At 52.7% G+C, this 23,677-nt stretch overlaps 1 protein-coding gene across 4 annotated transcripts; it reads right to left on the bottom strand.

Annotated features, from left to right (window-relative positions):
- Positions 1 to 1,468: 1,468 nt before the first annotated feature.
- On the bottom strand, positions 1,469 to 21,013 carry ZC3HC1 (zinc finger C3HC-type containing 1). 4 transcript variants are annotated; one of them, XM_077340399.1, is made up of 10 exons: positions 20,796 to 21,013; positions 17,470 to 17,580; positions 15,322 to 15,473; positions 14,705 to 14,788; positions 12,669 to 12,796; positions 10,898 to 11,058; positions 9,271 to 9,514; positions 7,431 to 7,649; positions 5,065 to 5,265; positions 1,469 to 1,639 (listed from the first exon to the last, which is right to left on the bottom strand). In XM_077340399.1, the coding sequence occupies exons 1-10, from the start codon at positions 20,945 to 20,947 to the stop codon at positions 1,484 to 1,486; spliced, it is 1,608 nt and encodes a 535-aa protein (XP_077196514.1). In that variant the 5' UTR covers positions 20,948 to 21,013; the 3' UTR covers positions 1,469 to 1,483. The 4 variants fall into 4 exon arrangements, with proteins under 4 accessions (XP_077196514.1, XP_077196513.1, XP_077196517.1 ...); XM_077340398.1 differs by having other exon boundaries at positions 7,431 to 7,652; positions 20,796 to 21,010; XM_077340402.1 differs by lacking the exon at positions 1,469 to 1,639 and adding an exon at positions 1,744 to 2,721 and having other exon boundaries at positions 20,796 to 21,002.
- Between the last annotated feature and the right edge of the window lie 2,664 nt (positions 21,014 to 23,677).

Below are 23,677 nucleotides of genomic sequence, written 5' to 3'. Positions count from 1 at the left end.
TTTGGGCCAGCTCATTAACAAGGCTGGGACAGAGCTCCTTAGCAGGCAGTCAGCAGGCTGGGAGGCCCTCATTAGCAGGCCCTCCACCACGACCCTTTGTCCAGGACCTCTCCCCTTACCTGCTGCTGGCTCCGGGCACTGAGGTGGGCCTGAGAGCAAAGAGGCTAGAGTCCAGGGACAGGGCGGGAGCTTCAGGGCCAGGGCCAATCAGGGTGCAGCCAGCTTTGCTGGCTGCACCCTGATTGGCCCTATTCCAACTTGGACAGCCGGACATGTTCCACCCCCAGGCTGTTTCACAAATATATAGAAGAACCATGGATGGATAAGGATAAATAAATACACATTTTTCTGGTTTAGAGGTCAATCTTCAACGTGTCTTCTTCAGTTTAAAGCTATGTAGCTATGAAAGACAGAAAAAAATACCCCAAAATTTTGTAAATGATAAAATTTGGCTTCTGTTTTATCCTCAGAGCACAGCACCTGAAGCCACACAAGTAGAAAGGTGTAGCTGGAGGGGATCCTCCTCCATGAGGAAAGGCGGATGAGTCAGGGGCTTTTCAACTGAAAAGAGGGATGGCTGGAGGGGGACGGGACAGGAGAGAGATTTGTAAAATGACGCATGGGGCGGAGGGAGCTGACCAAGAAAAATTTGACTCTCTCCCAAAAGGCTAGAGCTCAAGGGCATCCCATGAAGCAGATGGGCAGGAGGTTCAGGATGAACAAAAAGAAATACTTTGCACAGAGTGATGAAAATGTGGAATTTGTTGCCCAAGGATGTAGTGATGGCCACCTGAATAAACAACTTTCAAAGGGCATTAGATAGATCCAGTCTGCCAGTGGCTACTAGCCATGGTGGCTGAGGGGAACCTCCACATTCAGAGGCACTAATCCTCTGAATCCCAGAACCAGGAGGCAACGTCAGGGGGAGGCCTCGGCCTCTCTGACCTGTTCTTGGCTGCCCTGAGTTGGCCTTTGTTTGGGACAGGATGCTGGACTAGATGGATCTGATATCTGGTATCACCCAGCTCAAATACTCAAATACTTTGGCCACCTCATGAGAAGGAAGGACTCCCTGGAGAAGAGCCTAATGCTGGGAGCGATTGAGGGCTAAAGAAGAAGGGGACGACAGAGAATGAGGTGACTGGATGGAGTCACTGAAGCAGTCGGTGCAAACTTAAATGGACTCCGAGGAATGGTAGAGGACAGGAAGGCCTGGAGGATCATTGTCAATAGGGTCACGATAGGTCGGAGACAACTTTGCAACTAACAACAACAACAACATCACCCAGCTGGGCTCTTCTGATGTCCTTATGAAAGCCTCTCTGCCCTGTTGTTGGCTCTACAAAGAAACTGGTTGGCCTCTATGAGAGGCAGGAGGCTGGACTACTGGTCTGATTCAACAGCGTTAAGTGCCATGAGCTCACCTCCAACTTACGATGACCTTATGGATTAACATCCTGCCTTTGACAATCTTGCTCAGATCTTACAAACTGTTGGCTCTTCTTTTCCTGCTGCCTTCAACTTTTCCGAGCATTATTATCTTCTCCAAAAGAAGTAAAAAAAAAAACCTCCAGGATCCCTGGGCCGACACCTCAGAAAGATAGCCAGCGGAAATTCTGTTTTCTGTGGGACTTTCCACCTGCAAAATGCAGACCTATTTAATAACATCCAAGATATGAAAGTTTCCCGGAAGGGAATACGAGAATTCCCTCTAATTTGGTGCTCAAGAACAACACCGAGAGGTTAGAAAAATAAAAAGGCAGTGAAATGTTTTATTGGCAGTAAATATCAAACAAACAGTTACCATGGAGGTGGTCAAAGTGAGACTGGTCTGAGGTATCTTTCACCTCATGCTGTTTGCCCTCTCCCCTTTCCCCTATCACATCCCTGATGCGTATTATGGCGGGGCAGGAGGGTGAAAGGAATCGCCAGTGCAGAAATGCCCCGAGAAACTGCCCGCCTTAATTTTGTCCTGCATAAATGGACTGACGCTCTGGACAAGGCCGTTCCACACAGGAGGGGCAGAACGGTCCAAACGGATGTAAACTGGGATGTCTATTGTGACCTCCCTCATCCCCACTGGCTGCTTCTACGGGCCAAATTACACAAGCTTCTGATCATTTCAGCAACACGCAGCTTGACTACAGCACACAGACGTGCCTGCTGAAGAGGGGGGTCTGCGTTTTAAATCCCCCGATGTCACTTGGTATGGGTGCAGAGAATAATCTGCCTGATACCCCCAAAGCCCCCGTCTGTGGGTCCCAGAATATCTCGCAAGCAGAGTAGGATGGTGAAAGGAATCGACAGTGTAGAAATGCTGCTCTTTCTTCATTCCTTCCTGCACTAATGGATCAAGGCTCTGTTTGGACAAAAGTGCCCCATGGGATTCTCCCACACGTGAGGGGCCAGCCAGCTGCAAAGACTTCTGGAAACAGCCATGGGAAATGGAAGGAGGATGGAACGTGGCAGCTGATGGTTGAAGAATCCACACGACCCTCCTTCAGCCGTCAGCTGGGAATTGTCCTGGGCTACAAGGCAGGTTCTTCTCCGGGACAGCCTGGGCTCCGATACAGAGCACAGTCTTCTCCTATTAAAACAATGCAAACAGAAGTCCCACCCAGCATGCGCATTCCCCCGCATGCGCCATCAAAGGCTGGAGGAAGAGGCCGCTTCCCACTGTCGGAAGATCCGGAACACCTTGCGGGATTTCACCACGAGGCTCTAGAGTGTAATGGAGAGAGAGAGAGACAAAGAGAAGAACAGCTGAGGCTGCGGCATCTTTGTGCTGCAAGCGGCCAGTTGCTTTGGGGGCATTCGGGAGCCGCTAGCCATGGAGACAAGTGCGCAGGGGCAAGGGACACATCCATTCTGTAGAGCAGGGGTCACTAACATGCTTAAAAAAATTTGATGGCTGCTGTCCTCATCTAAAGGACCGTCCCAGATTTCCCAACTGGACATTAGCCGTGAGGCTTTTGCAAGCTTTTTTGCAGAGAAAATCCTGTTGCCTCCGCCAGGAACTGACCCTTGGCCCACTTCAGCATGCTCTCCTTGGCCAAAGCGGGCAAGGCCCTTGCACCCAGGAGAGTCAGCCCCCTCTCGGGTAAGTGGACACCTTGTCCCTGCTCAAAAGGATATTCCCAGAGAGGCTAAAAGAGGCAGTGGTTAGGCCACTTTTGAAAAAAAAAAAGAGCTAGATCCTTCCGACCTGGCCAGTTACTGCCCAGATTCACACTTAGCGTTCCTGGGCAAGGTGAATGAACAGGTGGTTGCAGGACAGAGCTTGATCCATTTTCAGTCTGGCCTCCAGCCTGGGGTAGAGCTGGCTCTGGTTGCCTTGAGAGGTGACCTCTGGAGAAAACTGGATCTACACGGGTCGGCGATGCTTTTCTTATTAGATCTGACAGTGGCATTCCGCACGGTCAGCCGTGAGCTCTTGACCCACTGCTTAGCCCACGTGGGGATTCAAGGCACTGCTCTTAAGTGGCCGCAGACTTTTCTCCAAGGTCGAGGTCAGAGGGTGGCAAGGGAGAGCACCTCCCAGCCTCAGGCCCTCTCTTGTGGAGTCTCGTGGTGAGCAATACTCTTTCTGATGTTATTTAACATCTACAGGTGCCCCTTTGCCCAGCTGATCCGGAGATTTGGGCTGGGATGTCACCAATCCGTGGATGGCATCCAGCTATTTCTGCTAATGGACGGCCATCTGTCCACACTCCAGGACAACCCGGCCAGCTGCCTGGGGGGCTGTGGGGACTGCCTCAAGCGGAGTCAGCTGAAGCGGAATCCAGCCAAGATGGGGGTCCTCTGGCCGGGTCAGTATGTAGAGAAGGAGATGGCACAGCTCCCAGCTGACGGTGGGGCCAAACTAACACGGGTGTCTTCCATCAAGAGCCTGGGCGTTATTCTGGATGCCTCCCTGTCAACGGAGGCCCAGATCATATGTAATTCCAACCATGCCAGGTACAACAGCTTGCCCCCTACCTGTCAGCACCAGAGCTAGGCAGGGCGATCCACGTGACGGTTGCTCCTAAACTACACTGCTGCAATTCACCCTACGGAAGGCTTCCCTTGACACTGCTCCGGAAACTCCCAACAGGTTTGGAAGGCAGCAGCAAGGCTCCGCACGGGGACCCAGTGGAGGGCGCACATGGCACCGGTGCTCTCCCAGCCGCACTGGTTCTAGACTGGAGACCGGATCAAGCTCAAGGTTTCGGCATTAACCCTCAAAGGTTAAATTGAAATATATAAATAAATATAAAATAAATAAAAGCCTTAAATGGCCTGAGACCAGCATAGCTACAGGACTGCTTTTTTTCACTATGCCCCCAAAGGTGATTAAGAACATTGGTCCAAAACCTGCTGAGGGTCCCCAGCTCAAAGGAGGTGAAATTGGCTTTGGCCAGGGCCAGGGGCCTTTTCAGCCTGGGCCCCAGCCTGTCAGGAGAGATCAGGGCCAGGCGGGACCGTAACCAATCCCGGCACAAAGGAGCTTCTCCACCAGGCCTGCAGTCAGGACCGTGCCAGACCTCCGAGAAGTGCTGGCCTCACTGCCGTGAACTGAGACGGGATTGCGAAAGGCTGGACTCCCCCAAACAAACCCGAATCACTTGGGGGGCTGCATAAGCAGAATGTTTTTTATTGCATCTATACTGATTATAAGCGTTTCTTGTCTCTTAATTTTCGTGACCCACATTGAGCAGAGGAAGGGTGGGTTATAAGAACATGATGGCCACCCATGGGTATCATGGCACCCGCTGACCCCTTTTCTGGCACCCACTAAATTGTTTAGGAAGCAGGTGGGGCCAGGTAGGGGTTTCTCCAAAAACTGGATATTTCACTGGCTGTGCCAATTTTTTAACTGTTGCTTGGGCAGCAGCACCAGGATCGCCCTGTGTGACTGAAAGTAAACTGATGGCAGCCATTTTGTGGCTGGCTCCGCCTCCTGGGGCTACCATTTTGTGGCTGTGCTCACTGTGTCGTGTGAGAATTCCAAAAGGCACGAAGAGGGTGGAGACCCCTGCTGTGCAGCACCCCTCGTGCCCTGGGCCCCAAAGGAGGAGTTCTCACCTCAGACTCCATATCCACCAGCCGGTCGGTCTGCTTGGAAGAGAGAAGGACCTTCAGGACCACTTGCCAGCCGAGATCCGCCTTCCTGCCCGTCCCGTCCGCTTGGTCTTCACTGTTCCCAGAGGTTTCCATCTCGTTGACCCAGGGACACCAGTCACGGTGCTGGGAGACAGGGTTGAAGAAGCTCCGTGCAGATGAATCCTGAGGGACCCAAGGCGGTATGGCGGTTAAAAGTGCTGCATAGTCTCCAAGGGATCCGGGTGACCTTGGGCCACGCATGCACAATCAAGCTTTACCTAACGTACAGGGTTGTTGTGGGGCGGGAATGAAGGAGAGGAGAACGGTGTAAGCAGCTTTGGGTCCCCATGGGGGAGAAAAGCAGGGTATACATCAAGTAAATAAAGAAAGAGAAGCAGGAGCAGCTTCCAAGGGAGGAAGGACGGTCTCCCCCACCCCAGTGCTTCTTTCATGGCCACCCCAAAGGGGGATAAAGGCTGTGGTTCAGCGGCAGATGGCTTCAGGTTCAATCCTGGGCAGCATCTCATAGCTCAACGGTTGCCATGTCAGGAGCTCCCCATCTCACAGCCAGGCAGAGGCATTAACTGAACTCTCTGCATCTGTGCTGCATTGTGGAAAGTGTGGGCCACGGGCCCTTGTGTTCTGAAAAACTGAGTCAAATTAAGGTGACACCTGTAGGCCCTGCCAGGCAGTCAGGATTGCCTCTCACCCTCTCAGTGGCCAGTCATCATCTAGAACAGGGGTAGTCAACCTGTGGTCCTCCAGATGTCCATGGACTACAATTCCCATGAGTCCCTGCCAGCATTTGCTGGCAGGGGCTCATGGGAATTGTAGTCCATGGACATCCGGAGGACCACAGGTTGACTACCCCTGATCTAAAACAGAAACATCATCTAGAACCTAACCCTCTAGAGCAGAAACAGCAACTAGATGTGAGCTAGAATGTCCTTTTGTCCTTATATCACAAGGTGGATCAATTTCCATTCTGTCTTGCTAAATGTAGTGCCTTCCAGACAATCACAGAGTTGGAAGAGGTCTTACAGGCCATCTAGTCCCACCCCCTGCTCAGTGCAGGATCAGCCTCAAGGATCCAGGATAAATATCTCTCCGGCCACTGCTTGAAGACCACCAGTGAGGGGGAGCTCCCCACCTCCTTAGGCAGCCCATTCCACTGCTGAACTAGACTCCCAGAATCCTAGAGTGGGAAGGGGCCATGCAGGCCATCTAGCCCACCCCCTGCTCAGTGCAGGATCAGCCTCCAGCATCCAGGAGAAGGATCTGTCCAGCTGCTGCTTGAAGACGGCCAGTGAGGGGGAGCTCCCCACCTCCTTAGGCAGCCCATTCCACTGCTGAACTGGACCCATAGAATCCTAGAGGGAAGGGGCCATCCAGACCATCTAGTCCCACCTCCTGCTCAATGCAGGATCAGCCTCAAGCATCCAGGAGAAGGATCTGTTCAGCCGCTGCTTGAAGATGGCCAGTGAGGGGGAGCTCCCCACCTCCTTAAGCAGCCCCTTCCACTGCTGAACTACTCTGAATGTGAACATTTTTTCTCTCATATCGAGTCGATATGGTTCTCCACATAGTTTAAACCCATTACTGCGGGTCCTACCCTCTGCTGCCAGCAGGAACTGCTCTCTGCCATCCTCTGACAACTCACTGGCAGTCTTCAAGCAAAGGTTGGATGCTTTAGGATGCTTAGGGCTGATCCTGCGTTGAGCAGGGGGTTGGACTAGATGGCCTGTATGGCCCCTTCCAACTCTATGATTCTATGATTCTAACTTTTCAAACCCTTCCAGAGAGCCATCCTGTCCCTTCTCAGCCTCCTGTTCTCTGGGCTGAACATTCCCAAGTCCCTCAGCCTTTCCTCCTAGGACTTGCTCCCCAGGCCCTGCATACTCCTCGTCGCTCTCCTCTGACCCCTCTCAATCTTGTCCACGTCCTTCTTGAAGTGAGGCCTCCAGAACTGCACACAGGACCCCAGGTGGGGACTGGCCAATGCAGCATACAGAGGGACTAGAACATCTTGTGATTTCAATGTGATGCCTCTGTTGATACAGCCCAAGACGGCATTTGCCTTCTTTACATCCACATCACACTGTGTGCTCATATTTAGCTTAGTCCACAACTACCCCAAGATCTCGTCCAGACATGGTGCTACCCAGAAGTGTCTCTCCCATCCAGCATGCATGCCTCTCATTTTTGTGACCCAGATGTAGAACTCCACACTTCTCCTTATTAAAGTGCTTCAGCTAACTACGCTCCACCACTGAGCCACGGTTCCCCTTGCTGCAGGTGTGCATGTGCGGGAGAGACATCCTTGCCCGTTTGCTCCCCTGTGCACTCACCGAGCTGCTGGAAGAGCACAGGCGAGCCCTCTTGGCCTTCCGATGGGGGCTGGATGACACCTCCGTGCCCAGGCCGCTCATCTCTCCTTGCCCCATGCTGCGGGTCACGGGGCGGGTCCGGGTGGTGGGGCTGGCCGCTTCTCCGTCCAGGCGTTCGCTGGAGCTCGAGCTGTCCCAGCTCCGCATGCGGCTGATGCTGGGGGATGGGCTCTTCTCGCGCTGCTGGGAGCAGGAAGGACAGCGTGAGTGAGCCGGCTGCGACACACCCTGGTGGGAATTCCAGCTGAGACCACCCAGAGAGGAGCAGGGATCCCACGAAGACGAGGGGCAAAATTTATTCTCTCCGCTGCCAACATACACTTGGGAGACCTGCATGCTCAAGTCGATCAAGGGCAGTCGAAAAAGGATTTTGTGCTCTGGGTCACACCATAGCAAGAGTGCGGAGGCTTTTCAGGAATATTATCTGAGCCTTCAGAGCCTCCCTGGAAACACACCACCCTTGAAGCAAAGCAGCATGGAAGCTCAGCCCGTGTACAAACCACAAAAGGCCATTCACAGATGCAAGCCAACCCCTGACGATGTAGTCATCAAGTGATGAATGCGGTTGTGTGACACACTGATCACCCACCCCCTCCAGCCACCAAGCAATGCCTAGCGGATTTAAGGAGTTTTTTCCCTTGGATGCTCAGAGATACCATCTAGGACCCTGCCTGGAATGCCTCGCACGTGCAGTTCCATAATTTAATTTTAGAATTCACCAGTAGCCTAGATCAGTGGTAGTCAACCTGTGGTCCTCCAGATGTCCATGGACTACAATTCCCATGAGCCCCTGCCAGCATTTGATGGGAATTGTAGTCCATGGACATCTGGAGGACCACAGGTTGACTACCCCTGGCTTAGGTGACTAAAACCGACACCAACAGGATTTTGACCCACCTTCCATGAATGTGGCACTAATTTAATGAAACTGTGATGTTCAGAGCTTCTGTACTGCCGAAAACCAGATGCTACGAGCAAACCTTGAACCACAAGGAAAGCCAAGGTATAAATGATATCTGTTCCACATAATGTATTTCTGGTAACGGCTTGGAGGAGGAGCCTGTCTCATGGCTTAAGTGCCACTCAGCGCTTAACACCCACTCAGGGTGGCTGTCCCACCCCTGAATGCCTCCTCCTCCAACCATCTTGCCTGTCTGTCCAGCGGCCAGCCAATCGCCTTCCGTCCCCCTCCCCTGACCATCCCCTCTTCCTTCCACTTACTGCGGCCCTCCAGATGTCCATGGACTACAATTCCCAGGAGCTCCCCGCCAGCGAATGCTGGCAGGGGGCTCCTGGGAATTGTAGTCCATGGACATCTGGAGGGCCGCAGTTTGACTACCCTTGGCTCAGAGGCTGCAGATTCCTGCTGCATGAGAGCTGCCCCTGCTGGTGAGTTCCCTTCCCAGGGGCCTCCAGCCTGCAGCCTTCCCAGGTCCTGGGGAGAGGGAGAGGCCATCCACGGAGTTCTTCCACCCCACACAGCCCAGTCTAGCGCCCCTTGTAACCCTGAATGCAACGGGCTTGGCCCCTAGTAATAAATAAGTACACAGCTTATTGATGAACCCCTTGCGGGTTCCCCAGAACCTAGGCACCATTGGAAGGAGGATTCTGGACTAGATGGACCTTCCATCTCATCTAGCAAGGGCAGTTCCTCAAGTTTCATTTCCCTAAACCTTTAGGAGAGGGCTATGTCCAATTTCTGCGGCCCTTCCCTTTGCGCTCTCTGTTTGGCTGACGCTCAGCCTAGCCAGCTGACGGATTTTTCGTCTTCCCAAGGAGGGAGGCAGCGGCTGAGGCTTACCTGTTCACAGCCCAGAGGGAAGGTTGTATCCTGGCTTCGGGTGATCATCCGGCGTGGAGAGGTGGGGACTGACGGGACCTTGTCTGATCGCCCATCGGTGGGATTTGGGGGGGTGGCCATCAGGCTGGCGGGGGGGTCCATCTCGGATGCAGCGGACTCCACTTGGTGGAAGCCCCACAGCCCCACCTTCCTCATGCAGCGGCAGCAGGAGATCAAGGGGAGGGGGATGGATCCAGAGGAAGGGCTGGGCAGGGAAATCCAAGGGAGACAGTCAAGGGCCAAAGCAACAGCATCTCATGAACGCAGAGATGTCCCTGCTAGAATCCCAGCGCTACATCGGGGAAGGCCACGGCCTCTAAGCCCTCCAGAGAAACCTCTTGGCTGCTGGGTGAGATGGGGAGCTGGACTAGACTGGCCTGACCCAGCAGGGCTCTTCTGTTGTTCATATGAGCACCTGCTACAGCTGGTCCAAAACGCAGTGGCCAGGGTCCTCACAGCAACACAATGGAGGGCTCACATTTGGCCCGTTCTCTACCAACTACAGTGGTTGCCAGCTGAATTCCGGATCAAGCTAAAGGTTCTGGTAATTACTTTGAAGGCCATACGTGGTCAGGGCCCAGTGTACTTGAGGGACTGTCTCCCTGCCTATGCCCCTCAAAGAACTTTGCACCCTGCCACCACCAACCGGCTAATGATCCTTGGCCCTAAAGAACCCCACCTGGCCTCAACCAGGGCCAGAGCTTTCTCCATCCTGGCCCCTACCTGGTGGAACGAGCTCCCGGGAGAGATCAGGGCCCTGACAGAACCTAAACAGTTCCGCAGGGCCTGTAAAAGGGAGCTCTTCCACCAGGCATTTGGTTGAGACCAGGCACAACCAACAGCGACTGAAGGGCCCCTGCTCCCTCCTTCCTAAAAAATCTACCCATGTGTTCTGCTCTGGACCTCTTTGCATTGATACATTTTGCAGTTTACAGTTTAATGTTAATATTATTACTGTTGCATGGAAGTTGTTGTGTAAACTAAGTTCTATGTACCGTTCCTACGTTTTATGCAAACCGCCCTGAGCCTCAAGGGAGGGCGGCATATAAATACTAATTAATTAATTACTTAAAGGATTCCAGGTTCAATCCCTGTCATCTCCAGGCAAAGGATGATGCTGGGAAAGCCATCTCTGCTTCAAGAACTGCTGCCAGCCAGACTATGAACCATGCTCAGTCAGGGGTCTTCAGTCCCTTGGGTTGGGACTCTCAGCTGGGCTCCCTGAGATACCACTTTTGGGCAGCCCTGTGGACGGTCCTGCTGGCCAAGCCCTTGAGTGGGGAATGAGCCGCCCACTCCTTCTGCCGCTCTTATGCATGCAGAGAACAGCAACAAAGGGAGGGAGAAGACGGTGGAAAAGATTCTTCCGTTGTTCTGATTCCTTGCGTTGCTCACCCCTAGGGAGGGTCGCTAACGTGGAATTTGAACTTGGGGCTCTCCAGGCTGAGTTCCAGTTCTCAGCCACGACACAACGCCAGCTCCAACTTGCACGTCCGAAAAGAGTCCCGAGAAAGGCCCTCCCGGACCCAGCCCAGGCAGGCTAGTGTGAACTTTAAAAGCCCTCCGGGGATTCCGGCCCCCCACGTACCTGCTAGTCCAGCCGCAGAGAGCCAAGACGCAGGCAGGCACGTGGACCTGGAGGAGGTCCGAAGGGCGCTTGGGGGTGGGCTTCTCGCCCACCTCTGCCTTGCAGTCCAGCTCCTCCTCCATCAGGTGCAGCAGGAGGCTGATCTTCTCCTCGGACAAGGCCTGGGGGGAGGGAAGCAGACAGATTGTGAGTTGGCCTGTATGGCGAGGGTGCCTGCTGCCCTCCATTCCACCCACCAGACGGGCTCATGGGCTTCTGCCCATGGACAGAAAGCAGCTGAAAACTGCCACCCCCCCCCAACTATTGCCGGCCAGGAGCACACAGCCTGGTGGATGTATCAGAGCAGTGGGAGGCGGCAGAGTGGAATGCTCTCTTAGAGACGACAAATGTGTTGTTACATTTCACCAAGTTCCCCTACGTTAATAAATTCCCAGGAGGCAGAAAATGACCTCACTGGATGGCCCAGGCTAACCTGATCTTGCCAACCCTCGTAAACTCAGCAGGATCGGCCCTGGATGGGAGACAACCGAGGAAGAAGTCCAGGGCTGCTGTGTAGAGGCCGGCAAGGGCCAACCACCTGAATGTCTCTTGGCTTGACTCACATGGCCCAGGCTAGCTTGCTCACGTCAGATCTCCAAAGCTAAGCAGGGCCGGCCCTATTCAGGGGTCGGATGGGAGACTGCCACGGGAGTCCAGGCTACACGGAGGCAGGCAACGTCACCACAACACGAGGAACTGTATTAGGGCCGCGGCTTTAGGAAGGTTGAGAACCACCGTTGAAATGGAACAGCCCTTTCGACCACCCCTTCATGGACAGGTGGGGATCTGAACTCAGGCTCCCCCTGCTCCGGCGTTTTAACCCAGAGGTGTCAGGCCTATGGCTCGTGGGCTGGGACTGGCCGGCCCAGCTTTTATTGCCCCGTGGGCATTACGTCCCTTATTCTGTCCCAGAGTTCATACCTGGTGGGCAATGGGAGGGTGGGCATCAGGGAAACACTGTAAGGAAGGATTATAAGAGCGTTCCTGTTTGACAAATGTTTGCATTTGGAGTAAAAAATAATATCATTAATGGGGTTGGCCTTCTCTCTCCAGTACCTGGCGGGACCTTTAAGGACACACCTGGCCTGGCCCAACAAAGCTATGCAGGCATCCAATCCAGCCTTTGCAGCAGTTAAGAAGGAGAGCTGAGGGTTTGTGCCCTGCTTCTTACTCCCCTAAAGAACCTCAAAGCAGCTGACCACTGCCTTCTCTTCCGCTCATTACAACAGACACCCCGTGAGATGGAAGATTAAGAGCTTGTTTTTATACCCTGCTTTTTACTACCTAAAGGAGTCTCAAAGTGGCCTACAATCTCCTTCTTTCTCTCCCCACAACAAACACCCTGCAAAGTTGGTGAGCCTGAGAGAGCTCTGACAGAACTGCTCTGTTAGAACAGCTCTAACAGGACTGTGACGAACTCACAGTCACCCAGCTGGCTGCGTGTGGAGCACTGGGGAACTGAACCTGGTTTTCCAGATTAGAGGCCAGCACTCTAAATCACTACACCAAGCTGGTTCTCTCTTTTCTACAGAGACCAATGAAGTATGTGAGACTGAGAGCACTCTGAGAGAACTGTGAATGGCTCAACAGGCCTCGTGTGTCTCAAAGCGGCTGTCAATTGCCTTCCTCTCACCACTACGGGCACCTGTGAGGGTAGGTGGGGCTGAGAGCTCTGAGAGAACTGTGCCTAATCTGATACGTCTGCTCTACCTTCTGTGCCACGCTGACTCACCATGTTCTTCAGATCTTCGGGCTTCAGGGAGGGCAGCTGCAGCTCCAACTGGCACAGGCTCTGAAAGTGCTCCAGGAAGTCACTGAGAAGAGCCAGGGGTTCGTCGACCCGCAAGACGGCAAAGCGTTCTAGGCGACAGGCAAACAGGCCCAGTTAAAAAAAAGAAGAAGAAAGAACCAGGAAGGCCTTGATCTCAGACCCTGGAGAGCTGCTGCCAGCCTGAGCGGTCAAGGCCACCCTGGGCAGACCTGTAGGCAGAGTCAGTAGAGGGCAGCTTGGTTTGTTTCCTTCACCACAAGCAGTCAAATCTTTCCATTCTGCCGCTGCCTGTGCTCAAGGAAAGAGCACGCCAAGACTGCCCCAAGGGGCTTCCGACTGGGCAGGGAAGAGGTCACCACCGCTTGCTGCCCTCCACCATTCCCTTTCCAGCCATGGCTGGAAGCTGCAGAGAAGACCTCCGTGGTCAGACCCCCTCTCCCTTTCCAGCCTCACCAAGCCATGTGCACTTCTCTCGAGATCAAACTTGGGAGCAAATGAGCATGTCCCGGTTGCCCCAGCAACCGGGGCCCACTGAAACACGTGGGTCCGTGCTAGAGTTGCCTTGGCAACCGCTCTCAGCTGTGCTGCACTGCAGCAGTATTTCTGGGCTCCTTCCTGCAGTTCCAGGAGACGGGATCTCACCCGCTTTGGCCTTGGCTTGACCCTCTCGCAGCCTGCCCCGGCCTAAGGCCAGAAGGTGGGCCAGGGAGGACTCTTCTGACCCCACCGGCTGCTTCCACAAGCCTCCAAAGCCCAGCGTGACCAGATCCCACCTATAAAGAGCTGGTCTTTGAGGCCACCCCGGGTCAAGAAATCTAGCCAAAAAGAAGAAGAGTTGGTTTTTATACTCCGTTTCCCACTACCTGAAGGAGTCTCCAAACAGCTTACACACACCTTTCCCTCCCTCACCCCACAACAGACACCCTGTCGGGTAGGTGGGCCTGAGAGAGCTCTGTGAGAACAGCTCAGAGAGAACTGTGACTGGCCCAAGTTCACCCAGCTGGCTGCATACACAAGAGGAGTGGGAAGCCAAACCTGGCTCTCCAGATTAGAGGCCCCCGCTCTCAACCGTGACACCAAGCTGGATCTCACACTACTGAATGCTATCAGAGTGGGGCAGGGGTACTGCGGCCCTCCAGATGTCCATGGACTACAATTCCCATGAGCCCCCTGCCAGCGAATGCTGGCAGGGGGCTTATGGGAATTGCAGTCCATGGACATCTGGAGGGCCACAGTTTGACCACCCCTGGAGTGGGGCCTTAAATGGTTCCACAGGATGTTCACAACCAAACCTTTCCCACCAGGCCTGAAATAACACCTGAAATCCACCAGCCCCCCTGCCAGAATCCACCCCATTAGACTCTGGCTGAAGAGTTCGGGTGACCCCCTTCCACCTCTTTCCCATATAATAGAGGAAACGGGGGGAAATGTAGTATTTAATTCTAATTTAATCGACATTTTAAAACTTATTTGATTTGAAACTTCCATTTTTGTATTTTATTTTGCGTAATTTCACTTTTACTGCCATCCAGCCTGAATCTCCGGAGAGGGGGCGGATAATAAATACAAGTGTAAATAAATAATTTGGGAACCGTAGAGCAGGAAGTGAGGAAAAATCCGGTCTAAGTGTCTATGCCATTTATTTCTTACTTGATTTACACCCTGCGTTTCTCCCCAGCGGGGCCCAAAGCGGCTTGTGCCATTCTCCTGTCCTCTGTGTTATCCTCACACCCACCCTGTGAGTTGGGTTAGGCAGAGCATATATGAATTGGCCAAAACTCACCCAACAACCTTCCCTGGCAGAGTAGGGACTCGAACCTGGGTTTCCAGGATCCTAGTCCAGCACTCTAACCACTACCCCTGTCTGGCGGGTAATAGATCCTGACCTTTCCAAAAAGGATTCTGGTATGCCGGTGCCTCTGTTGCCCCACCTGGTGCCTCTGCTGCTACGGACCGTCTTCCCTCTGTCACTTCCCTCAAGACCCCCCTCTGCTTACCTGGGCAGGGACTGTCTGGCCAAAAGCAGAACTTCTCATGCGCAGTTGACAAAGCTTTTCTCAGTTCTGAACATCTCTCCTTGTCTGGAAAGCAAAACAGACTTCCTGAGCAACCAGAAAGGATTTGCAAGACACTGCTGAGCAGCTAAATCCAAAAGCAGAAATGGAATGGGCCCCAAACAAATATTTCAAGCAATCTGCAAAAATAGTTTATTTAATAATCAGCAGATTAAAAAGGTACCTCTGATCATTAAGGGGGAGATCAGTGAATTGTGTGTGTGCGTGGGGAACACAGACATCTGGGTTAAGAACAATCAAGCGTCTATCCTCCCTGAAAGAAGCCGTGCACATTTTGATGGTTGCAGTGATGAATTCCGACACAAGGTGTCAATATTGAGTCATTTGGCTTCTCAGCGTAGCCAAGGGCAGCCCCTAGTGACAGAACACAGTACCAGCCCTAAAGAAATTAAATTGTTTATGTAGAAGAGAGAAAGGCATACGTGGGCATTTTCATTAGTCACTGGCATTTCAGGTACAGTAGAAGCAGAAGGTAAGGAGTCACAAACGCAAGTTTCCTACAGCACTGAACTCCAGTCGCCGGCTCCTGCGATACGTACACTTCTGGAAGTCGAAAGCCAGCTGCAGACTGGCACAGAGGTACGCCTGGCAGCTGGCGCACTTCAGCATGTCGCACTCAATGTTGGTCCATCCGTACCGGGCGCAGATGAGGGGAGACAGCTCGTGGGGCTTCCCAGCCCATTTGAGAGAGTGCTCGTGTTAAGGACGCCAGAGGGAAAGAAAGCTTGTGGGGCTTGGGCTACAGTGTGATCTCCCCAGCTACTTGCCCACTGCTGGCACCACGTTCTGAATCTGCCCAGGATTCTCCTGCTGTTTTCTCCAAGGCCTCAACCGTCTCCTAGCTTGGCCTTCCAAGGAGCTATTTCACCTTTCCACTGCCGACTCTTTCCTGTCACCCCCCCCCCCCAACATCATCTAGTCCAGTCTGGCCTCGTTCCTGAATTTCTCACCTGAACTTGCACTGTGGAGCATCCTCGCTCTTGTGAAACGTCAAAGTAAAAAGTCCCAGCCATTTTATCATGGTGAAGCAAGCAGTAACATAAATATATGTGCTGTTTTAGTATCTATACAAGTACCAGGTTAGTTGCTGAATCAAAACGCCACATTTCAGTACCCAAAGGAGTCTCCAAGCACCTTAAAAATGCCTTTCCTCTCCCCACAACGGGCAGCCTGTGAGGTAGGCAAGGCTGAGAGAGATCTAGAAGAACTGTTCAGCAAGAACAGCCCTAAGGGAACTGGGACAGGTTCTCTACACCAGTAGTGTAATAAGAGATCTGGTGGGTCTTCTCCTCCTCCCATCTATGGAACATACCTACTCTTGTGGAAACTTGTGAAGGAGAAAAGGCCAAGGAGAAAAGGCCAGGAGAGAATGCTGAAAGAAGCAGTAATGGGATTATCCTAGCTATGCATGCACTTTTAGTACCTATAAGTACCAAGTGGGTTGCTGAATTAGGGAAGGAATATATATTTATGGGCCCTGCGGGAGCTTTTGGCATTCCACAGGGCTTGCAAGATGGAGCTCTTCCGCCAGGCATTTGGTCAAGGCCAGCGCGTTGAGGAAGATCTAGACCCCCCCCCCCTTGAGTTACTGTATTGGCAGACTGAGATCGCAAACCCCCGTCTACCCACTGGGGATGATATTGGGGGAGAGGGGGGTTGGTTGTGATTTTTGCTGTTATATCTTGGAGTTTTGCATGGATTGCTGTGCATTTTATAAGCTAGTTGCTTTGCTTTTAGGGGGTAATTTTATTGGGGATTTTATGCACCTTTTGTAATCCACCAAGAGCCTCTTGGGAATGGCGGGCTAGAAATTGAATGAATGAATGAATGAATGAATGAATGAATGAATGAATGAATGAATGAATGAATGAATGAATGAATGAATGAATGAATGAATGAATGAATATTTTACCCGTACCCTCCTTAGCTAAGAAGTTAAAGTGAGATCATCGGTAGTATTAACACTTAGCTAACAAATATTTATGCAAGAAAGACAGTTTAGTATGAGAAAAGTAAACTAGCAGGAGCCTCAAAAAGTTTGGAGAAAAAAATCTTAGGCAGTTGGAAAGAGAAAGTCAGTAGCGTTACCTGATTGGTTCTCATTTGGTGAAGTATTGAGTTCATCTTTGTTTGCTTCAGTGCAGTCCCACATGGGATCTGCGATGTAGCCGGCCTGCCATGGCCATGGCAGGCCGGCTACATCGCAGATCCCATGTGGGACTGCACAGAAGCCACGAAGATGAACATCACTTACAGGCAAGTAGAAACCCTGTTTTATTCATCAGTAATTGGATCGGGTTTACTTTTCTGTAGTGATGCCATTCTGCCCGTATCAGATGTAACTTTGGCTTTGTTCAAGGAGCAGTGTTTTGAACTCCCGTGGAGATGGATGCTTTTCCCTTATCACGATCAACCAAATAAAGCCCTGAGCTCCAAGAAGGAATCTGCTGTTATTTGCCTCCTTCGAACCCCTTTGGGTGAACCCAAATTTGTCTCTGTCACTTGGTAAAAGCTCTGCCCGTCTGCCAGCTTCTGACATTTTGGAGGCCATGACAGCCCCAAGACACACAAAGGGATCCCCCCTCCCCAATGCCCCATATGGACCTAGGTCCTCGTTATTGGAGAGGTCCTTGGTCTCAGTTCCTCACCACCAACACAGACATGTCAGAAACAGAAGAAAGGATATGGTGAATGTTTCCACTCTGCTGAAGAAGGCTTCTTTGCTGGTGGTCTCACAAGGCACCTCGGCAGTCAGGGAGGGTCCATTGGCAGTGTCAGATAAGGCAGAAGTGTCCTTCCTGAAACAAAACCCATAACATTTTCATACTTTCCCGTCTTTGATGGCACCAGGGACAGGTTTCCAGTCACTTCATAGAATGTCCCCTCTACACCTTTGGCTTTGCCCCATAACCTTATCCAGTCCCATCTAGATGCTGTCTATGCCAATTCCTGCAGCAGGGAATTCCACATGTGAATTTGGGTTCCTTTGATCTGTTCCAAGCCTGCTCATGAATTTCACAACTTCTTGTCTTGTTAGAAAGGGAGTAAAATACTTTCTCTACCTTCTTTATCCCGTGCAGACTTTAGTAAGCCTCTATCCTATCACCCCTCAGTCATTGTTTCTCCAAGGTAAAGAGGCCTAGTCTCTTTATCAGCTCTCATTCCTGTGGCCAAAGGGTGAAGGAGAAGCAGCCAGTCAACCCTACAGGTGTTTGCCTACAGCCGAGAACCAGCTCCTCCCAGCAGCCAATGACTATGAACAAGGACTGAGGGAGCCTGCAAGAAGGCTTCCCATCCTACCTGGGCCCAAGCCTCACTGTTTTTCCAACTGCTTCTTCTTTCACATATGTATAGCCCATATTTGACTGAGAAGTGGAGAACTAATGCAATAAAGAAATGTGGTACATAATCAGCTGTGCAATTCAAACTATCAAGCGCCTTTATCTAGGTACACCTGCAACTTAAAGGACTATCTTTGGCTCAAATCAGTACCTCTAGCCTGACTGTTCTGATTGGGGTTGGACAGCTCATCAGAAAAGCAGCACATAACCCAGGGATCCCCAATATGGTGCCCGTGGGCACCACGTCCACCCCCCAAAAAAACAACTTTTCTGGTGCCTTTTCTGTGGAGGCACCTTGTTCATGTTGTCTCCCTCCCATACACCCATATCTGCTCAAGCAGTATACAATGATAGCATACATGTCATTGGCTACCAGCACACAACACTTCATGCATCCTATAGAACAAAATGTGCCAGGTTCAGAGGATCTGCAGAACTTCCTAGTGGATAGGAGACCTTGCTTAAGGTCACTATCCTGCCCCGGATATTCCTACAAATCTCCAGGAATTTCAGAACCTTGACCTGGCAACTCTATTCTTAAAGAGTAGCTTTTACATAGCATGCAGTGCGGGATTTTTTTTAAACAATGCATTGCAAAAGGAAACCAATAAGATGCTTAAAATGCAAGTTATTTAAACCAGCAGCTAGAGTTTAGAAGCTCTTACAAGGCTGCAAAAATATACATGTGTTGCCTGTTGGCAACATCACTGTGTTGTGATACTAAGATTATTTTCTGAATTCCATGATTCATCATTGTAAATACTAAAATAAATCATACTTAAAAATAACCCTTCCATAGTCATTTTTTAATTATATCCTTCTTCATGGAAAATTATGCAGTAATTCTTAAAAACACTACACACTATATTTGGAACTCCCTCGGCCAGCTCTTCCTGGCTTGCCCCAAGTCCTTCCCCTCCTAGTCCACAGGGGCATTAGGGATAATCCAGTGCTGCCAACTTCAAAGGGGGGCCTGCAGAGCTCCCTGAATTAGAGCAGGTCTCCAGACAGATGAAAATGGCAGCTTGGTAAGGAGGGCTGACAGCCGACCTCCAGGTGATACGAAAGGAATGGGCCACACAGTGTGAGCAGAAAGTGTTAGAAAACCATGAGAGACAAAAATAACCTAGAATCATAGAGTTGGAAGGGACCTCCTGGGTCATTTAGTCCAACCCCCTGCACTATGCAGGACACTCACATCCCAATTGCTCATCTACTGTCACCTGCCACCCCCTTGAGCCTTCACAGAATCAGCCTCTCCGTCAGATGGCTCTCCAGCCTCTGTTTAGAAATCTCCAAAGATGGAGAACCCACCACCTCCCGAGGAAGCCTGTTCCGAGTAACCACTCTAACTGTCAGGAACTTTTTCGGATGTTTAGATGGAATTTCTTTTGAATTAATTTCATCCCATTGGTTCTGGTCCATCCCTCCAGGGCAAGAGAGAACAACTCTGCTCCATCCTCTATATGGCAGCCTTTTAAATACTTGAAGATGGTTCTCAGATCCCCTCTCAGTCAACTTCTCTCTAGGCTAAACAGACCAAGCTCCCCCAACCTTTCCTCATGCGTCTTGGTCTCCAAACCCCTCACCATCTTTGTTGCCCTCCTCTGGATACATTCCAGTTAGTCTACATCCTTCTTCAACTGGGATGCCCAAAACTGAACACAGTACTCCAAGTGAGGCCGAACCAGAGCAGAGTACAGCGGTACCATCACCTCCTGGGATCTGGACACGATACTCTGTTTGATACAGACTGAAATCCCATTTGCCTTTTTACCAAGGTCACACTGCTGAATACATTCTTCCACACATTTAATATTAGTATTTGTCTGGTTTTATTCGTTACTATTATTGTATTACATTTTGTAACCAACCCCAAGACTGGATCAAGAGGCACTGGGCTAATAAATAAAGAACCTTCTTTCCAAAACTGATGAAAGAGCATTTATCTAAATATTGGATCCAAAGAGCATTTGTCTAATGCTGCCACTCAAAGAGATGTAAAGAGATGTAAATTGTCCATGAAGCAGCAAGGTCTGAGCACCCATGGAAGAAGTATATTTGCCAATAAAGTCATGGATGACACATAATTAGGGTCTGAGTAAGAACCAAATCTGCAAGCACCTTACAGCGGATGCTGCTTAACTCCTGATAAAAACCAATTTGAATTTCTTTGGATAATAAAGTTATGGATCAACTCGATTATTTCTGTTTACAACTCAGTTCTGTTCATTTTTGGAACACAATGGCTCTCTCTCCCACTGAGGCCTTCTGGCGATTTACTTTGATTCTGCAACTCTCCTTTTCACCCATTTTGAAAGGAGGTCACTGAATATTTCAAAGAATATATAGAGCTGTTGCTTTGTCCCCCCCCCTTTTTTTTTGGCCTCTCACGGTTCCCTACAACCTCCAGGTGACGGCGGGAGGTCTCCTGCTATTTCAAGCGACCTCCAGCCGGCAAAGGACACGGCCCCGGGGGCAGGGGGCCACTGGGCACGATTGCTCCTCGAAGCCCCTGCCCAAGATGCGGCTCCCAATCCCCAGGACCGTCCCGGCCGGGAGTTGGCAGCCCCCTTTTTTGCATTTCCCCTTCCCGGGGCCGCGGAGGAAGGCCGTTTGGCAGCGGCGCTGGACCGGGGGATCAGCCGTGCTTTGGCGGCTCCTTCGCTCACCCTTCCGGGCCGGCCTCCTCCGGCGCGATGCCCTCGTCGATCAGCTCCCGGATCTTCTGCGGGGTGACGGCCGGGGACTTGGCTTTGCCCCCCGAATCGCCCTCCTCGCTCTCCGGTGCGGGCGCTGCAGCCGCCGAGCTGGGCGCCGCCATCTTGGTCCGTCTCCTTAATCCGCCCCCGCAGCCCCGCAGGCCACGAACTTCCGTTCCGGGTCACTTCCGTTCCGGCAGCCCCCTGCATGTGCTGCGCGGGCGAACGGGCCTTCTGCGTGGTCAGCCGGCTCAAGAGGGCAGGACACCTCCTAAGGGCCCGATTCGTTTAGGAAAGGGACGGTGCTGCCTCGCCTGGCCCCTGAAGGGTTGCCAGCTCCCACTTGGGGAAGGCCTGGAGATTTGCAGGGAGGGACGTTGATGGGCAATGATGCCAGAGGACACCTCCTAAGGGGGTATTGGAGATCTCCAGCCACTGATCTCACCCTGCAGGGCCCTTCTGAGTTTCTAATGAAGGCCTCAGCCTCTCTGCCCTGCTGTTGGCTGCCCAGTGGAACTGGTTGGCCCCTGTGGAAGACAGGAGGCTGGACTAGATGGACCTTCACTGGTCCAATCCAGCAGGGCTCTGCTGAGGGTCTTCTCAGGGGAAGGCCTCGGCCTCTCTGCCCTGTGGCTGGCCCTGCAGAGGAACTGGCTGGCCCCTGGGTGAGACGGGAGGCTGGACTGGAGGGACCCTCCCTGGCCTGACCCAGCAGGGCTCTTCTGAGGGTCTTCTCAGGGGAAGGCCTCGGCCTCTCTGCCCTGTGGCTGGCCCTGCAGAGGAACTGGCTGGCCCCTGGGTGAGACGGGAGGCTGGACTGGAGGGACCCTCCCTGGTCTGACCCACCAGGGCTCTTCTGAGGGTCTTCTCAGGGGAAGGCCTCGGCCTCTCTGCCCTGTGGCTGGCCCTGCAGAGGAACTGGCTGGCCCCTGGGTGAGACGGGAGGCTGGACTGGAGGGACCCTCCCTGGTCTGACCCAGCAGGGCTCTTCTGAGGTTCTTCTCAGGGGAAGGCCTCAGCCTCCCTGCCCTGTGGCTGGCCCCTGGGTGAGATGGGAGGCTGGACTGGAGGGACCCTCCCTGGTCTGACCCAGCAGGGCTCTGCTGAGGGTCTTCTCAGGGGAAGGCCTCGGCTTCTCTGCCCTGTGGCTAGCCCTGCAGAGGAACTGACTGGCTCCTGGGTGAGACGGGAGGCTGGACTGGAGGGACCCTCCCTGGTCTGACCCAGCAGGGCTCTGCTGAGGGTCTTCTCAGGGGAAGGCCTCGGCCTCTCTGCCCTGTGGCTGGCCCTGCAGAGGAACTGGCTGGCTCCTGGGTGAGACGGGAGGCTGGACTGGAGGGACCCTCCCTGGCCTGACCCAGCAGGGCTCTCCTGAGGGTCTTCTCAGGGGAAGGCCTCGGCCTCTCTGCCCTGTGGCTGGACCTGCAGAGGAACTGGCTGGCTCCTGGGTGAGACGGGAGGCTGGACTGGAGGGACCCTCCCTGGTCTGACCCAGCAGGGCTCTCCTGAGGGTCTTCTCAGGGGAAGGCCTCGGCCTCTCTGCCCTGTGGCTGGCCCCTGGGTGAGACGGGAGGCTGGACTGGAGGGACCCTCCCTGGTCTGACCCAGCAGGGCTCTTCTGAGGTTCTTCTCAGGGGAAGGCCTCGGCCTCCCTGCCCTGTGGCTGGCCCCTGGGTGAGATGGGAGGCTGGACTGGAGGGACCCTCCCTGGTCTGACCCAGCAGGGCTCTGCTGAGGGTCTTCTCAGGGGAAGGCCTCGGCCTCTCTGCCCTGTGGCTGGCCCTGCAGAGGAACTGACTGGCTCCTGGGTGAGACGGGAGGCTGGACTGGAGGGACCCTCCCTGGTCTGACCCAGCAGGGCTCTCCTGAGGGTCTTCTCAGGGGAAGGCCTCGGCCTCTCTGCCCTGTGGCTGGCCCTGCAGAGGAACTGGCTGGCCCCTGGGTGAGACGGGAGGCTGGACTGGAGGGACCCTCCCTGGCCTGACCCAGCAGGGCTCTTCTGAGGGTCTTCTCAGGGGAAGGCCTCGGCCTCTCTGCCCTGTAGCTGGCCCTGCAGAGGAACTGGCTGGCCCCTGGGTGAGACGGGAGGCTGGACTGGAGGGACCCTCCCTGGCCTGACCCAGCAGGGCTCTCATGATGTCTTTAGGCCTCAGCCTCTCTGCCCTGTGGCTGGCCCCTGCGTGAGACGGGATGCTGAAAAGATGGACTGTCATTTGTCTGATTTGGCAGGGTACTTCCAAGGAGAAGGCCTTGACCGCTATGCTCCAATATTGGTTGTCCAGAGGAACTGGTTGACTCGTCTGAGAGATGAGGGGCCACCTAGATTTTCTAAATATGGGAGGTTTTCAGGGCCCACTGGGAGGTTAGCAACTCTTCGGTCACTACCCTCAGTGTCAGGATTGTAGAATCTCTGTCATAAATTAGCCTGAGTTCCTCCATGTCAGTTATATTGCTTGATTGGCCTGGCGCCTGCTTGTCCTGGCCTTGTAGTTTGTAAGCTATAAAGTAGAGTAGTGATGTTATGTTAACCTTTATCTTGTTGTGGGCTCACAGGGTTGTTGTCACCTCTCTCAAGGCTGGGAGAATGGAATCCTGTTGTTTTAACACACATGTCTTTTCTCTCCTACCCCCCTCCTTGGGAACTGTCAAGTTTTGGGCGGGAGAAATGTATTGATAAGCTGGGGCAAATCTGGCCTCTGGTCAGATTTGACTTTCAGTCCAATGCGTATAGTGCTAATCAATAAAACTCTTTTCTTTTGAATAAGTTTTGTTGTGAGTTTCCTGTGCGTCTGACACTCAGAGACGTGATTGCTTTTGGAAGTCAGTTACATTGGAAGCGGTTCAATTGACCT

Source organism: Paroedura picta, chromosome 5 (genome assembly GCF_049243985.1).
Source record: "Paroedura picta isolate Pp20150507F chromosome 5, Ppicta_v3.0, whole genome shotgun sequence".
In the NCBI taxonomy this organism is placed as follows: Eukaryota; Metazoa; Chordata; class Lepidosauria; order Squamata; family Gekkonidae; genus Paroedura; species Paroedura picta.
Note: the sequence above shows the minus strand (reverse complement) of the source record. Positions and strands in the feature narration are given on the sequence as shown.